The sequence below is a fragment of the Pteropus alecto genome, unplaced genomic scaffold, assembly GCF_000325575.1.
Source record: "Pteropus alecto unplaced genomic scaffold, ASM32557v1 scaffold45, whole genome shotgun sequence".
In the NCBI taxonomy this organism is placed as follows: Eukaryota; Metazoa; Chordata; class Mammalia; order Chiroptera; family Pteropodidae; genus Pteropus; species Pteropus alecto.
In genome coordinates this window covers 28,040,871-28,058,343 of record NW_006442491.1, presented here as the reverse complement: position 1 = coordinate 28,058,343, position 17,473 = coordinate 28,040,871, and the positions used below count along the sequence as shown (strand labels likewise).

General features: G+C 48.2%; 1 protein-coding gene across 1 annotated transcript in view; it reads right to left on the bottom strand.

Moving 5' to 3' along the window:
- Window positions 1–1,438: 1,438 nt before the first annotated feature.
- The window catches only part of TOX2 (TOX high mobility group box family member 2), a 220,999-nt gene continuing 204,964 nt past the window's right edge, over window positions 1,439–17,473 (bottom strand). Inside the window, exons 6-11 of the mRNA XM_015596897.2 lie at window positions 9,137–9,376; window positions 7,242–7,469; window positions 6,694–6,774; window positions 5,485–5,880; window positions 4,678–4,805; window positions 1,439–2,429 (exon numbers count right to left, since the gene is read on the bottom strand). Coding sequence (XP_015452383.1) covers window positions 2,393–2,429; window positions 4,678–4,805; window positions 5,485–5,880; window positions 6,694–6,774; window positions 7,242–7,469; window positions 9,137–9,376 — 1,110 coding nt within the window. The 3' untranslated portion in view covers window positions 1,439–2,392. The remainder of the gene's footprint in view (window positions 2,430–4,677; window positions 4,806–5,484; window positions 5,881–6,693; window positions 6,775–7,241; window positions 7,470–9,136; window positions 9,377–17,473) is intronic.

Below are 17,473 nucleotides of genomic sequence, written 5' to 3'. Positions count from 1 at the left end.
CGTTACTGATGGGGCCCCATCGTGCTCAGCTAGCATCACAGGACCGCTTCACTACAAATAGAGAGCCTGAGGCAGGGATTCTGGATCGAGTGATTTACCAGGGATGCACTCAGACGCGGAGGGCAGTGAGTGGGGTGGGGAGGGGAAATTGCTGAGCAGGGACGCTGTTGCAGCTGGTGCCCCACTGAAGCCTGATCCCGCCAGGAGCTCTGGAGTGTAGTGTAGATGGTACCACAGAGTTGGCTATTCCAGTACTTGGTCATTAGCTGAGGGCAGCTCTGGGGGTTGGGGCATCACCTCCCGGTCAAGGGCAATGACTGGGGCAAAGTGGGCAGCTGTGCACAGTGCGCAGCCAACACTCCGGGGCTGGGAGATGGGCACTGGCCAATGAAAGGACCCGGGCGGGGTACCAATAACAGCGTTCACTGTAGTTGGCTCTGTCGGCTCCATGGTCCTGAAACCAGCCTTCTCGTACCTTCCACCGACCGCTGGCTCCATTCCCACTTTCTGGGGCCACACCCACTTGGCAGTCCCCTGACACCTGTAGGCAATGTATTTAGAATCTGTGTGGGTGTTCCTGACTTGTCAGCCTCGGCATGTGGACATTTCCAGAGGACTCGAGCTCCGCCTCCGAAGAAGGACCGATAGTCTCACACTCTTGCTCTTTTGGGCTGAGTGGCATCTGATGATGCTGTTGTTTTCTCCCATGTAGATGTAGGAGTCGATATTAAACTGCCTAAGTCGTCACCGTGTTCTGACAAGCTCCACATAGAAAGGAAATTGTAACCACATGAAATATTTATGCTTCACATTTGCGACGATGCTGCTGACATGACAGCATGTTGTTTCTGTTTGTTGGTTTGGTTTTCTCTTTTCTTTTTCCCACGTGGATTACAAAAGGCCCTCCAGTGAGGAAAATGCTCAAAGAGAAATTGCACCCCACCTCGTGGGGTTGTTATCTGAGAGAAAGGGGCTTACATGATAGGAGAATGAGAGGCCCCAAAAGCAGCCAGACAGAAGGTCTTCTGTCTAGGTCACCCCAAAATAGCTGTGTCACGAGCCCAAAAGCTACAGCCTCCTAGGAGCTGCTCCACACCAGACAATTCTTTTTCCAGATACACTTAAAAGAGTCACAAAATTATTACTACTTCTTAAAAAGAGTATTACTATCTGCATTGCCAGCACCTATGCTCATAACCCTTTAATCTATCACAAGAATCCTATGTGTTTGCGCCTTTATTATCCTACTTCATAGATGGCAAAACTGAAACCAGGGAGGCCCTGTCACCCTCACAGACCTTCAAGGGCAGATGAACGCCAGGCGAGGCTTTATCTGAATCCGACTGACATCAGGGGCTCTGTCCTGGCAAAGCCATCACCAAATGCCACTTTGGAAGTCCTGGCCCTGACTTAGGAAGTGCAAAAAGAGACAGACGTGTTTCCAACTTTTCAGAAATTTTATTATAAAGAAATTTGAGAGAAGCGCTGGGCACCGAGCCAGACATTTGCCAGGGCCAGGAAACAGCTGCAAACAACAATAAGAACCCAAACCCAAACCAAACCCCCAAACCACGCACACTTTATGATAAACTGCATATCTGTTCTCAAGTTTTCTTCATAAATAGGCAAAAGTCGTTGTTGGCCATTTTAAATAGGTGGACGTATGGTTAAAATTTAAGAAAAAGCGCAGTGCCCCCAAGCCTGGCTGTCAAGTGTCCTGTTCTTCCTGTACAGATGATGAAATGTTTCGGCAGCCGCTTTGGTGCACGTCTCCCTCAAGATAAAACTTAAAAAAAAAAAAAAATGTGCTAAGGGTCATATAAAATGCTTTTTACCTTAAAGAAAACTACTTTCGCCTCCCTCCCCACAAAATAATCTTACAGATGCCTTCGTCACGGTTCTAAAACACTTAGTCAACTACTTACACGGAGCCAACAGTTTATAGGTTTCATAATCTCTTGTTTACACCGTAAAACCACATTTGCACGTCCGTGGCTGGGCTGGCCCCCGCCCCACACATCTGGGGGTGGGTTTCTGTTGGTAAGTGACCCCCTCCAGGGACAGCGCACGTGTGCCTGGGCTAGGGCCAGACGTCCAGACATAGGGTATGGTGCGCAGGACGAGTGGGGTCCACAGTGACCCTGGAGCAAGCAGGTCAGGGGGCAGAAGGGTCCTGCAGGTTCTTTGGGCTGGTGGCGGGCGGTGGGCGGCCTCTGCAGAGTCTGGTCAAGAGGTCGGGAAGAGTCTCAGCCCTGGAGCACTGGTGCATCTCTGTCAGCCTTGGGGCATTGGCATGTCACTGCTCTCTCTTCTAGGTCACCCTGCTTCCTGCCAAGGCCTCTTTTCTGCTGTGGGCCCTTCCAGCAGCCTCAGGAAGTGAGGAGAGGCAGGATTAGGTGAGGTAGAGAGATTTATCCCTGGGGAGCAGGCTGTGGGAGAGAGGAGGGGCCGTCAGAGCCAATAGGACACCACCTGGTGCCACCAGCTCTCGGGGGAGTGGACACGGGGCCCAGAGCACCATGATGCCTGCCCACTAGTCCTCACTCCCACCCCGGATGCAGCTGCCCCTTCAAGGATGAATGAGAGTCTGCACTGGTCCCTCCCCGACTGCCCACCAAACACCCCTCCTGGCATCCCGCAGGGGGCTGCCCCGTCTGGTCCTCGGTGGCTGTGACATGTCCGTCCTTCCAATACCTCCATCACCCTCAGGTCATTTTTTTAGTTGCAGTGTTTCATTTGTAAATTTCCAACAGAATTAAAGGAGGGTAGGTGCTTTTTACATTTTTAAAATAGGGTCCTCATCTGTAACAGCGCAGGTGACCGTTGGGGGCATTGTGCTAAGCGAAATAAGGCAGAGAACGACAAGTGTTGTATGATCTCACTTAGACGTGGAATCTAAAACACAACCAAACCCCCCCAAAACCCGAGCTCACAGATACAGAGAACACATTGGTGGTTGTCAGAGGAGGGGGCTGGGCGTGAGCAAAGGGGATCGAAAGGTACAAACTTCCAGTTATGAAACAAGGAAGTCCTGGGATGTCCTGCACCGCTAGGAGACAGCGCTTACAACAGTACCAAGTCATGTATTTGAAAATGGCTAAGAGAGTCATTCTTAGAAGTTTTCATCAAGAAAAAAAAAATGTATAACTCTGTGTGGTGATGGATGGTAACTAGACTGACTGTGGTGATCATTTCACAATGTACGCACATATCGAATCATTGTCTTGTACACCTGAAACTTACAATGTTATATGTCAATGACATCTCAGTTACAATGAATACATGAAATAGGGCACTGCTGTGGTCTGACTGACTCTGACATTCTATGATGGTCCGTTAAAGACTCCCCTTCTCCCCAGTACTCTGACTTTGGGGAGTGAAGCCTGTGAGGGGGCGGGCTGTGGTGGGAGGGTCTGTGCCGGGGTGGGGGACAGGGACTCCCTGCTGAGCTGAGTCTGCCCACCCAGGTAGACCTGCAAAAATGGGGGCACATGCCATGTTTGCTTGCTCCCACATGCCATGTTTGCTTGCTCCCTGGCGGGCCTGGCAGGGTAAAGAGCTGGAGGCCAGCAGCCAGGGCTAGGCGCAGCTGGCGCCTGGTGGCAGAGATGGCTACCTGTCCACCAGATGTGTCCCCACCTTCCGTGATGTGGAGGGGCGGCTGGGACAGCAGCCCAGTGCCGTATTTCTCAGGTGTGGCCGTGGGGTTAGTTCTTGTCAGGGGGATGGGAGCTGAGGTTGGGGGGTGAAGGAGCAAGCGTGCCCTCCGCTTTCCTCTCCTGCTGGCTGAGATGAGGAGGGGCCGGGCTAGAGGAGGGTGGTCCTCATCGGTTTGAAAGGCTGGGTTCAGGGCGGGAAAAGGGACGTGGAGGATGAGGTGCCCATGAGGACCAGGGAGGAGCCAAGTGGCTCTGGGGTCTGCCTGTGGAACGGGATGTTGGGCTGCAGGGGGTGGTGGGGACCACTGAGGTTTGTGGCTCCTTGGGCGTGATAGTCGGCTTCTTCTCCTAGGCTGTCTTAAATGCTGCTGGTGCCTCACCCAATGCCCTTTCCTGTGTTCCCAGCGGCCCTCTGCTCCAGAGCTGCCCTTGGCAAATTGGGACCTGCCTTGCCCAGGGCGCTGCATTCTCTGTGGGGTCAGGGGGACCCCACAGCCATGGCTGACCGACATGGGGTTTAGACAGCCCTAACCTCGAGGTCTGCGGTGCCATTGGTGCCCAGAGGTCCCTGTGGGATCAGGCGCTGGGCTCCAGCTGCGACCACACCCTTGCCTGGCTCCTCTCCCTTCTCCTCCCCGCATGCTCCCCCTCTGCGGTCGTCAAGGATACCCACGTCCCCCACTGCCTCAGGCTCTGCTTCTAGGGAACCTGACCGAAGCAGAGGATCCATCTGTGAATGGCCCGTGGATGCACTTGTGAAAACCACAGGACGGAAGAAGAAAAAGCGAGACCGAAAATGGGCCTCAGTTTCCCAAGTGGACCTCGGCACCAGACCAGCTGAGTCCTTCCGGGGCCCCGCTTTGCTCCGCGTCCTCCCCTGAAGACTGCGGGGGCCTGGTGTCCCTGAGGCATCCCCGGGGGCTGACATCACCTGGCAGGGCCTCGCGGGTTTCCTCCCCCTCCTCCCGTCCCCACCCGTCCCCACTCCCCTGCACGGCTGGACTAGGGCAGCACCGACCTGCAAGTGCTGATGCCACACTCCCCGCTGGGGTAACTGCTGTCCCAGTCCCCGCTGTTCGTGGGGTTGGATGGGCCAGGCGAGCGGGACCCGGAGCCGCTGGGGAACTCGGAGAGGTGGGGGAAGTCCTGCCGAGGAGGAAGGAGCAGGTGGGTGAGCACAGGCGAGAGGATGGGGTGTTCGGTTCAGGCACAGGGGGGAGGACGGGAACCGTTTGTGCCCAAGGAGTTCACAGAGACACTTCCTCCGGCCCATACGAAACCTCCGCTCCGCCTCTGCAGGGAACGCCTCCTCCTACGCCCCGGTAGGGCACCTTCTGACCAATCTGACCGGGTCCTAGTTAAGTCAGGGGCTTTCGGGGCTTTTCCCAATCTAGAGAACCAAGTTATTGTGCTGAGTGACCTTATGCAAGTCTTGGAACTGTGTCAGTGGAATAATTGGTGGGGTCAGACCTCGAAGGGTTTGGGCAGAGCCAGGGGCTGGGGCTGACCTGGTGGAAGCCGCAGTGGCTTCAGCCCCTCAGGCTAGAGAGCAGAAGAGGACTGAGCGTGAGAGAAGGAGAGCCTGGAATACCCCACGAATCTGAAGAATCTGGCAACTTGTCAACAGTTTGCTGCAGCCAGTCCATCTCAGGTAAGGTGTATCAGACCCATCTCATTGAGGTGGTAACTGAGGCTCAGAGAGGTGAGGTACCTAGGCTGCTGCTACATAGCTGGTGAGTGGCAGGGCCGGTATCTGCAACCCTGAGCTACCCCCTTCCCCCACAAGGGGTCCCAGAAGAGCAGGTTTCTACTCAGTCCTGCTTACCTGTGGCCCTGAGGGTGAGGGGCTCATAGCCAGCTGCACCTGGAGTGCCATGGGAGTGGGCAGGACGGGAGGCTGGGGGGCTGGGGACATGCTGACGGGTGGACTGAGGAGGGCGCTCTGGGCGTGGGGGGGCAGTGGCAGCTGCTGGTGCAGAGAGGGGCTGAGCGGGAAGGAGGGTGGTGGCGGAGGGGACGCGCTGAGGCCTGGCAGCAGCGACTTCGAGCTCAGCGTCCGGGCGAGGCTGGCGGGGGAGGCCCCGCCGCGGAAGGCGGGCAGGTCCGTTGGCGTCAGGAAGGAGGCCAGCCCCGGCATGGCGTACATGGGCGGCTTGGGCGGGAGCATCTTGGCCGGCGGGTTCACCTGAGTGCTCTTGGTCTCGCCCTGGTCTGGGGAGCTCTGGAAGGAGACAGACACCAGTCACTCTGGAGAAGATGGAAAAGCCAGAACTTGGGCCATGAGACCAGGCCATTCTGCAACCCATTGACATGGCCTCTGGCTGGCTCCCTAGCCCCTTGGGAGAGAGCTATGGACTAACCAGGGATAATTCAGGGTCCTTAGTGCATTGACCATCCAACCACCCCCTGCTTTAACTCCTGGGGCTCCTGTGCCCATGGGGAACCCACAGTCCTCGGCCTGGCCAGTGACACCAGCACCATCCAGAGGGGCCAGCCTCTATTTACGCCCCTCCTCCGTCCCTGTGCCTTTGCATGTGCTGTTCCCTCGGTTTGGAGCACGCTCTTTGCTTGGCCCTTTATGGCCTAACCCAGACGCCATGTCCTCTGTAACAGCTTCCACACACACCCTTCCTCCAACTGCACTACATGTCCGTGCCATGCTGAGCCTCCTGCGGCGCTGGTGTTGACAGAGGAGGCAGAGAGAGAGCTCGGGAGTAAAGCACAAATTTGAAAAGAGGCAAAACTGGGTTTGCATCCTGCTGCAGCCAGCTAACATGCTGGACAATGTCAGGCAAGTTGCTTAATTCCTCTGAGTCCTCGGTTCTTGTTGGAAGCACTGAATGAAATATGATGCATATAAAGTGGCCAGCGTGAGCCTGGCACACAGTAGGTGCCCTGGAGAACAGACCACAGTGGCTGTATCCATCCATCCTTTCCAAGACCTATGGTGTTGACCATCCCCTGGGCTCAGTTCCTGCTCCATCCCTCAAGTGGCCCCACTCTTATCGGGCTGTGCCTAGGATCCAGGTGTTACCTTGGAGACGAGGCTCGCCCTGTAGGCTGCCAGGGCCTTCAGATATTCCTTCTTTGCTGCTTCGGTCTTCCTCTTGTAGGCCTGAAAGACCCAAGATATGGGCAGCATTGCGGAGAGCTTAGGCGGTCAGCCCAAGGTCATATAACTGGGAGCTGCCATTCGCTGCATTTGCCTGTGACCTAGTTCTGCTCCCTGTTCCCCCTGGAGGCCCTTGATGGGGGCCTCAGGCATATGGTCAGTGGGATACGAAAGCTCTAGTCTAAACCCCAGACTTTGAGAGTTGGAAAGACAAGATAAACGGGGATGCTCTTGTATGACATGAGGGAGCAGAGGCCCAGACGGTTAGGATGCTAGTGAGCACAGTTGGAAGACAGAACTGGAAGGGACCTCACTTCTCAGCTTGCAGATGGGCACACTGAGCCCCATAAAGACCTCTGCGGGAGCCTTTAGTTCCAGAGGCTGGGCCCAGGTCCACACCCTCGGAGTCTGTCATTGTCTCCAGGACCTCAAAGCCTCAGGGGATGGCCCGAAAAGGGACAGAGACTCACCTGCTTCTGTTCCTCTCCCAGGCTGTCCCACATGGAGGCCACAATTTTGGACACATCCCCGAAGGTGGCGCTGGGGTTCTGTCCCTTGATGGCGGCCTGAGTGTCTCTGAAGAAAAGGGCGTAGGCCGACACTGGCTTCTGCGGCTCATTGGGGTCCTTCTTCTTCTTCTTCTTTGGGTTCTTGGCCTTTTTTCCTGGGTCAGTTGAGGGTCTCTTCTCTCCTGACATCTGCCCAGGTGGGAGGAGTCAGAAAATCTGAAAAGCCCAGGGCCTCCTCCAGGCAGAGCTGGACTGTCCTCGGCAGGCCCACCCCAGCTTTGTCAGGCCCTGTTCACACACAGACAATGACTGGGGGCTGGCCAATATCCCAGGCTCCAACGCTGTTGGCATAGCCACTTTCTAGGTGGAGGAAGCAATGGCTAGACAGACAGACAGACAGACAGACAGACAGACAGACAGACACACACACACACACACACACACACACACACACACACACACACACACACCCTGGGTTTTTTGTTTAACTCATTAATGACAATCAGCATGATGGTAAAGTTGATTCAAAGAAATACAAGAGAAAGAGAAACTGGTTAATGCCCTATAGAGCAATAAAATTATCTCTTTGGGGGCTTAATTTAATGTTTTCTACTGGACAGCAGTCATTTGCACCTCTATAGGGACAAACTAATTTGCCTTGTAATGAGACAAAAATCATTTAGATCTTTATCACTTTTCCCAAGTTAACCTTTACAGAGTATAAAATCTTCTAATCAATAATGGAGAATGAATCAAAACAGTTACTTAACCTCTCTGTGCCTCAGTTTCCCCATCAACCAATCCGAGATAATAATGGCACCTACCACAGAAGGTTGTGATAAGCATCACATGCATTAAAACTTAGTATGTGCTTACACACTGTCTGGCCCATGGGAAGTGTTTTAGAATGTTTGGTAAATATATAGAAAGAAAGAAGGAAAGAAAGAAGGAAGGAAGGAAGGAAGGAAGGAAGGAAGGGAGGGAGGGAGGGAGGGAGGGAGGGAGGAAGGAAGGAGAGAGAGAAAGAGAGAGAGAGAAGAAAAGAAAAAAGAAAAGAAAAAAGAAAAACCACCCTGGCTGGCCTATGGTAGAGATGAAGTTATTGTGAAGATGGAGCTGGACCAGGACCCAGAGGCACCCATTCCAGCCAGGAGGTCAGGGTCTCTGCTCCATGGCATGGGTGCCATGGTAACTGCCCAGGCCTCTGCGGGGCCACCACGGGAGTGTGAGGCCTTATGAAAAAAAAAAAAAAGGAGGCAGGAGATGTGGGATCAAGTCTTGATTCTGCCACGAGCTCACTGGGAGACTCCTGGCAAGCACCTCCATCCCTGGCCCTTCTGGGCCTCTGTTTCTGCCCCTGTTAAACAAGACACTCTCCAAGAGGGAGGGAGACTTGGAGGCAGTGCCAAGAAAGGGCCGGAGCCTGGACAACTGGCGAGCTCTGTCCTGACGTATGATTGGAGAGGAAGGACCAGTCCAGCTCCAGGGATGCTGGGCGAGCCTAGTCTCCAGGGTTGGGGTGGGGTCATCTTTAGTTCCCCATCCTAAGATCAGTGCTGCCCTCTACTGGACCATACATTTTTGTCAGACTATTTTCTCCTACAAGGCCATGATAACCATGAGACGTGACCCTGAGGATCTGGCCAATGTCATCGGTACCACTGAAATGACCCACTGGCCATTCAGAAATAAGACTTGATCATTTTCTCCCCCATCTTTCCTTTTTTCTCCAGCAAAGGTACAGTTATGAACTCTTCTAGTCTTTTCTACAGGTAGACGATGCCCATTTCCATGCAGGGCCTGTCCTTCGGCTGATGGGAGGACATCTTAAGGCTTTGCATCTCCACCCTCCGTACCTTGAAATGTGCTTCCGTTTCCTCCTCCTGAGTCGAGCTGGAGGGAGAGGGGGTCGCTGACTTGCTCCCTGGGGGCGACGGGGAGCTGTGGGCAATGCCGCTTCGGATACCCATCTGAGAAATGAGCTGGGACTGGCTGAGGGCGCTCATGTGGCTGGCCAGCATTGCCGGGCGGCCCAGGAGGGGCCCCGGCCGGCCAGCGTCATAGGCGGCAACTTCCGAGTGGACCATCTCCTGGATCTAAAAGAGAAGGGCAGGGCGTTTTGAGTTAGAAAGGACCCGCCCTGCCACAGCATGACATCCACATACGGGACCCGGAGGAGGGGTATGCAGATGAAAAGCGGAGGGCGGCCAGCTCCACTCTGATCCGCTGTTTGCCCATGGGTCCCTGATAGGTGACGGTCTGTGCTAGTCTGACCCCTGCATGATTTGGCGACGCAGTGGGGGGGCCCATGGCTCCTTGAGAGTTTGCCATGCCATTGACATTCACCCTAGACAGATGGTCAGCATTTCAGCTCTTGCTGGACAACTCAGTCCAGCTGTGAATGGATCATGTTATGATGCTCAGGCTTCTTTCCTGACACACGGTAAGTCTCTGCCTTTACTCATTATGCAGCATGATAGCAAAGGGCGCGGACGCTGGAAGCTGGCTGTGTTTTGGATCTTGGTTCAGCCACTTATAAGCTGGGTAACTTTGGCCAAGTTACTTAACTTCTCTGTGCCTCAGTTTCTTCATCTGAAACATGCAGGTAGGTAATAATTAAACCTACCTTCTATGGTTGTTAAGGATTAAATGTGCCTGGCACATAATAAGCCCTATACTGTCTAAGGGTTTATTAAATACTTAGAATTAATAAATCCCTTAATAAAATTTGGCACTTTTCTTCCTATAGGTCAGTAATTTTCTTAACTGTTCCCTATTATATTTTCTAACTGGTTATTTTAGGAATATCAAAAAGCCCCTGATTTTTACAGATAGCCATTTGTCATACTAAACACGTATTTAGAATAGTGCGTACTCTTCACATAAACACATATATACACACGCTGTTCAATGAGACACACCGATGCGCATACTCACAATTATTTTCATTTCCTCTGCATCTGTGGTTATTTTCCCTTTCTCATTTCTCTTGTTGAGTATCTGTGTTTTGCTCTCACTTTTTCTTCATTAGGCAAGCTCATGGGTTGTCCATTATATTATGTGGGATTTTTTTTTCTCCTCAAAAGAATCAAATCTCCAATTTGTTGATCACGTTTTCTATTTCTTTAATGTCTAATCTTATCTTTATTAATCTCTTCCTCTGATTTTTAAAGATTTATTATCGTTACCTCCCCCTCCGTTTGAGTTGCCTTTTTAATTCATTATTTTCATTCTTGATTTTTAGAAATACGTTTCATGCTATGAATTTTCCATTGAGCATGCCTTTTTAACATTTTTCGTAAACTTCATCATGTAAGATTTGGGTTATTTTTCTCTTTTATGTATATATTTTTAATTGCAATTTAAATTTCTTCTTTTACCCAAGAGTTGTTTAAGAGGAGTTTTGAAATTTCTAAGAGGTTAATTTTGTTTATTTGTTTATTTTCCTTTTTGCTACTAATTTCTAGTAACAAAAGAGGTCACAGAATATGGTCTGTACTATCTGCACTTTTGGTTAAGGTTTCCTTGGGAACCCAAATGTGTTTAAAGTGTGTACATAATCCATAGTACTTAAAGGCAAAGGATAAGGTGTGTTTGCAGATTAATACAGGAGTACAACACAGATCTGTTTGATCAGTGGTGACTATATCATTTCGATTCTTTCGTACTTTCTGGCTCTTGAATCTAACACAGACTGTCTAGATTACTACAACTAGGTTGCTTCCATCGAAATCTCCCTTTAATGCTTAAAGATTTGTTTTGGGAATTTGATGTTTTTTATTGCAAAAAAGAATACTGGCAATTATTGCTTCATTGTGGAGTGAACTTTAATATTATTATAAAGTGTCTCATTTTTGCCTTGAATTCAGTGGAGTCTGATGTTAACATTGCTATCTTTGCCGATTACTACAACTAGGTTGCTTCCATCGAAATCTCCCTTTAATGCTTAAAGATTTGTTTTGGGAATTTGATGTTTTTTATTGCAAAAAAGAATACTGGCAATTATTGCTTCATTGTGGAGTGAACTTTAATATTATTATAAAGTGTCTCATTTTTGCCTTGAATTCAGTGGAGTCTGATATTAATATTGCTATCTTTGCCTGTGTGTGTGGGGTGTGTGTGTGTGTGTGTGTGTGTGTGTGTGTGTGTGTGTGTTTGAATTCATCTGGCATGTCTTCAGTTCCAAAGAACTTTGTTTTTTATGTCTCCTTCAGTTTCCATTTTTTAGGGTTATTGTTGTCAAATGTTGGTGTTTGTGTTTATGGTCAGCTTTAGGAAAAAAAAAAACTGAGATGCTTCCTTTTTTCTTTATGCTCTGGACCAGTAAAAACATAAAAATTATGTTTTCCTTAGATAAATGAGTTTAGATCTAAAATGACCTGAGGCTCAGTGCATTTTGAAAGATTGATTTTCCATGGCTAATAGGTCTGTTTTAATTTCCATGTTCTCTTGAGTTAGTTTGGGTAAATTATATATATATATTTAGAAGATTTCCTACTTTATCCAGATTTTGACACTAATAGCTTATAACTGTAGGATAATATGGGAATATAATAACTGGGATATTATCATATTTTTAACTTACTCAATGGTTTTTGTAGTCAAATTCCTATTCATAATTATAATATTCTGAATGTATGTTGCTTTCAAAATTTTCTTTCTCAAAAGTCTATATATTTTTAACTGTCTATCCAGAGGACCGGTTCTTATATTTAAAAAATCAATTCAACAACTCTTCTAATCATTAATTAAATTAATTAATCATTAATTAACTGACTTCTTTCCTCTCCATTAATGTTGACCCTCAGGTACCATGCGTTTCTTTTATCTAGCTTTTCGAATTTAACAATGTTTCACAGCTGCTTTTTTAGTACTGGAAAGATCTAGGGCAGGGATTCAAACAGGACCATTTTGCCAGGTAGGAGACATTTGGCAACGTCTGAAGACATTTTTGTTTTTCACAACTGGTGTGTGGGGGTGGCGGGCATGCTATCGGCATTCAGTGAGTGGAGGCCAGGGATACTGCTAAACACCCTACAATTAACAGGACACCCCCCAAAAAAGAATTATGTACCCCGAAATGTCAATAGTGCTGAGGTTGAGAAACCCTGTTCCATAACTATGATTTTTTTCCCCCCGAGGTAGATTTTAGCTGCCTGATATAAATATTTTAAAAATATTCCACACCGAAGATTTGATTTTCTTTTTTCATCCTAAAGTTATTTGGAAAAGAGTCTTTATTTAATGTATCCTTTTGTTATTGTGGCCTGAGGACACGACTCCTAGAACTTTATATTTTTGGCATTGAGGTTTTCATTATGGCTTAGGATATAATCCATTTTTATAAAACTTTCATGTACATCTGAGATAATGTTTACTCTGTATCATACACATTTCTCTATGTGTCTGTTCACTAAACTGTTTTGACTACTTTAGCTGTGAAATCTCGAGAAAAATGAGTTAAAGCCTCCCATGGCTATTGTGTTGCCATCAGATTCTTCATATATATTGATTTGAAATTATTCCTCCCCGTAAATGTCCCAGAATGTGATATTTTCATTATGGCTTCTCCTTTTTTTATATATAAAAAAGCATCTTTGCCTCAGTTGATGTTTCTGTCTTAAATCCTCCTTTATCTCTGATCATCATTACGCTCTTTATTTTTCCGCTGTTTTATTTTTGTCCTGCTTTGCTTTAAGTGGGCATCTTATAAACAGCATATAGGTAGATTTTTGGTTCTGAGTTCTTAATACAATATATTGTGAAATATATAATTGATTATTATGTTAATCTTAAAGAAACTTGAGAAACAGGGAACCGTTTTAAAGAGTAGAGGGTTTTACAAACAATTCAATTAAAAAACAGGCAAAGGAATTGAATAGACATTTTGAAGCCAGACAGATGGCTAGCAGGCGTATGATAGGGTGTTCAACATCATTAATCATCAGGGAAATGCAAATCGAAACTATCAACTCGCACCTGTTAGAATAGCTATTATCAAAAAGACGCGATAACGTGTTGGCAAAGGTGTGAGGAAAGTGGGAATGTAAATTGATGCAGCCACTATGGAAAATAGTATGAAAGTTCCTCAGAAAAACTAAAAATAGAACTACCATATGATCCAGCAATCCCACTGCTCAGCATTTATCCAAAAGAAATAAAATCACTACCTCGAAGAGGTATCTGCACCCTCCCGTTCATTGCAGCGTTATTACCATGGCCAAGACATGGAAACAAGTGTCCTTGAACAGATGAACGAATAAGGAAAATGTGGTGTACATACACAATTTATTTAGCCACGAAGAGAAGGAAATCCTGCCTTTTGTGACAATATGGGTGGACATTATGCTAAGTGAAGTAAGTCAGACTGAGAAAGACAAGTACTATATGTTCTCACTCATAAGTGGGATCTAAATAATTGAATTCAAAGAAATAGAGAGTAAAATGGTGGTTGCCAGGGCCAGAGAGGTGGGCGACGTGGGTGGAGGTGGTCAAAGGGTACAGACTTCCAGCTCTATGATGGTTAAGTTCTAGGGACCTAATGATGAACAGCATGGTGACGATAATTAACAATACTGTATTATGTACTTGAAAGTTCTAGGAGTGTAGATCTTAAAAGTTATCACCGCACACACACAAAGGTAATTAATTATGTGAGGCAAAGGAGGTAACCTTACTGTGGCTATCACATTACAACGTATGCACGTACCAAATCATCACATTGTATATCTTAAACTTACGTGTGTTATATGTCAGTAATATCTCAACAAAGCTGGAAAAATTTTTAACTCCTCCCCCCAAAAAGGGTAGAAAGTTTTCAAATCTAAACATCCCTCTTTCTATCAGTATGTACACACTCTTCCTTCCATAAATCCTCAACAAGAATCTGACATTATTTTTTCAAGGGCAAAATGACCTTGGGGCTCAGTGTTTAGGGCTTGTTTTATATGTTTTTTTTTTTTCTTTTCAGCTGCCTGCTTTAGAATTCTTCAACCAGATATTCCTGACTCAGTAATTTAACATATTGCCAAAACTTAATAGTGGAAGGCTTTTGAATTTTTGCAAGTCTGCAAAGTGTGAAATGCTCTCCCAGTTGTTCTGATTCACACTGTCCTGATTACTAGAGAGGCTGAATACTTTTTCATAGGTTTACCGGCCATTTGGGTTTCTATTTATATTGCTGTTGGGAGTGTGAGCTAATTAAACATTTTAGAAAGCAATTTGACAATACCCAGTTTGTTGAAGATGTGTATATCTTATAACCTAAAAATTCTACTCCAAGATATTTACTATGAAGAACTTTTCCCTATGCACAAGAAGACATTTATGCTGCAAGAAAAATTTTAAAGACTTTGAAATGGGCAAAGGAGTGTCCTTTCAGTGGACAGCTGGGAATTGCCTAGAGGACTTCGGGTTATCTGTTTCTAGAGGAATGTTTGCTTTTGTCTTTGACCAGGCTATTTAATAACTTTGTAAGCTGTAGAAAAACAACATCAGTGCAACTTACTTTTTATCATTAAAATTTTTTTAAATCGTGGTAAAATATACGTAACGTAAAATTGACCACCTTCACCGTTTTTAAGTACACACTTCAGTGGCATTAAGTACATTCACGTTATTGTGCCACCACGACCACCACCCACCTCCAGGGCTCTCTTCATCTTACAAAACTGAAACTTGGTACCGTTTAAACACTAACCTCCTATTCCTCCCTCCCTGCAGCCCCAGACACACACCACTGTTGGCTTTGCCTCTACAATGACTCCTAAATCCCTCCTACGCCTCTTCCTCCCCAGCCATGGTCGTCTCTTTTCTTATTTCTCTGCCCCGTCTCCCCGCCTCCACTGTCTCCCCGCCTTCATAAACACCAATCTATTTCCCATACCACCTCCAAAGGGATCTGTAAAGTATGTCTATCAGACCACGCTACTCCCCTCCTTAAGATTCTTCATTGGCTTCCTGATCCCCCTTAGAGTAAAATCCAGTCCACTCACCACAGTTTTCTAGGCCCTGCATCATTGGACCCCAATCTAAGTCTCCGGCCCCTATTGTACAGTCCCCATCGCGTACTGCACTCTGGCTCAGCCTGACTTCCTTCGTTCAGATCATCCAACACACACAGGCCACCCCTGCCTCAGGCTTCTGTGCCTGCACTCCCCTCAGCTGGGAGCATTCTTCCCCTTGGGTCCTGTATGTGGATCCTCATTGTTCAGTTCTTAACTTGAATGTCACCTCCTCAAGAAGCCTTCCCTGACCACCTTGTCGAAAAAAACTAACTCACTATCATTACTTTCTATCATCATATTGTTTGTTTTCTTCGTAATTTCAAGCTACACTTATTTTGTTCGGTTTTCTATTGATTGCCGCTCTGCCCCTCTGGAAGCTTCGTGAGTAGAGGCCTATCTTGTTCACTTGTGTATCCCCAATGCCTTTGGGAGAGCCTTAAACGCAGCAGGTTGGTGCTTTAAAGATATTTCTTGAAGGATGGAAAAAGGAAGGGAGGGAAGGAGGCCGCACCTGGTAGGCAAAACTCCCCACTGGCCTCTTTTCTTGAGAATGTGATGGAATGCGAGCTGGGTATGGCAACAGAATGAGGCAGAATTGGTACGGATAGGAAGAAATGTCCCACTGGTTGAATATTTCTTTCTCAGAATCAGACTCGGGATAGGACATAGTCATTCCCCGTGGACTCGACAATCTCCTATGAGTTTATGAGCCAAATAAGACTCAATCTTCTCTGTATCTTTTTGAGTTTCCTTCACCTTCATTTGCCCTTGGCTTATTTGGGGGCCCCCACACTCTGCAGAGGGTGACGACACCTACGGATGGCTTCTTGCGTCTCCCTGCCTGGAATGCTGAGCAATTAAGGCCCCAGGAGTGACCTTCAACCAGTGAGGGACAGGACTTTGTGGACAAAACCTTGGCTTCCTCTCCCCTCAGCGGGACAGTGCTGAGTTGCATGCCATATGCCTCCCAGAGGGTCCGCGGCAGGACCGTGTTCCAGTTGCCGTAGTGGTTACAACTCGTCGACCCGCCCTTTACTGGCTTTCTTTCCTTCTAGTGCCACGTCCCTTCTTGCTTCACAGCACTTCCTATTTGTACCCAAACCTTTGCGTCAGGGTCTGATTTAGGGAAATCCCAAATTAAGACGCCAGCCCTCTCTCAGCCTCCAGCCTGGATCCCTTGAGTCTAGGTGCCATGCTGGCCACTGGAGTGACCCTCCTGGAGTGTAAAATGTCTCCTCCCTGCTCAGAACCTTTCCGTGGCTCCCCTGGGGCCTGCTCGCATCATCCTAGGCTTGCAAAACGCCCCACGAAGGTCCGTGCCCTCGCTCTCATTCTGACCTCTCAGGCCCCTCCCCAGAGCTCCCCGGGGACATGGGGGCTTCTCTCTAGAATGAAGCCTTTCCCTCCTGTGGCTCTCTGGTCCTTTCCTCCATGTCATTGTCCTTTGAGACTCACCGGAAATGTCACCTCCTCAGAGAAGCTTTCCCTGATTGCTCTCTCCTCCTCCTCCTTCTTCCTTCCTCTGGCCACACCCTCCTGTGCCTTTCCCAGGGCTCTCTACGGTGGGTACCAAGCATCTGCTTATGTGCAGAGACACAGAAAATGCCTCCTCAGCCCCGGGCAGGTGGCCTGGCGTGCAGCTGGTACTTACGAGGTGTCTGGTAACCAAATGAACCGAGCCTCCTGCTTTTCCCATGGAAACATAGGAACGCTTCCAGGAGCCACGTCTGCACCCTCTCCAGGAAGGAAACAGTAACGAGGCTCTGCTGCGAACATAATTAGGTTCGCCTGGCTTAATAGATTCTCAGGGCTGCAGGAACACAAAGGTGTTTTTCACAAATTCCCATCTGCAATCTCTGTGGAGAGCAGCCCAGGTGCGCAGGGTACCCACCACACAGTGGGGAGAGAAGAAGAAACGGCACCTTTCTCCTTCCTGCCTTCTGCTGATTCAGAGAATTAACACCCCGCCCTGCTTCCCCGCAGGGACGAGGTGTCATTAAACACAGCCTCACACTCCACCCCGGAATCTGAATGTCATTGTATTCTCTCCTTGAAGCCTCTGCCTCGGTTTCAGAGGGTCCAGGAATTTCTCCTTAACTTCCAAGCACAATCAGATCCCAAAGGAGAGTTAACAAACCACTGATGAGCATTTTACAATCTCTCCCACCGTTTCAGAGTAGCCCTTTC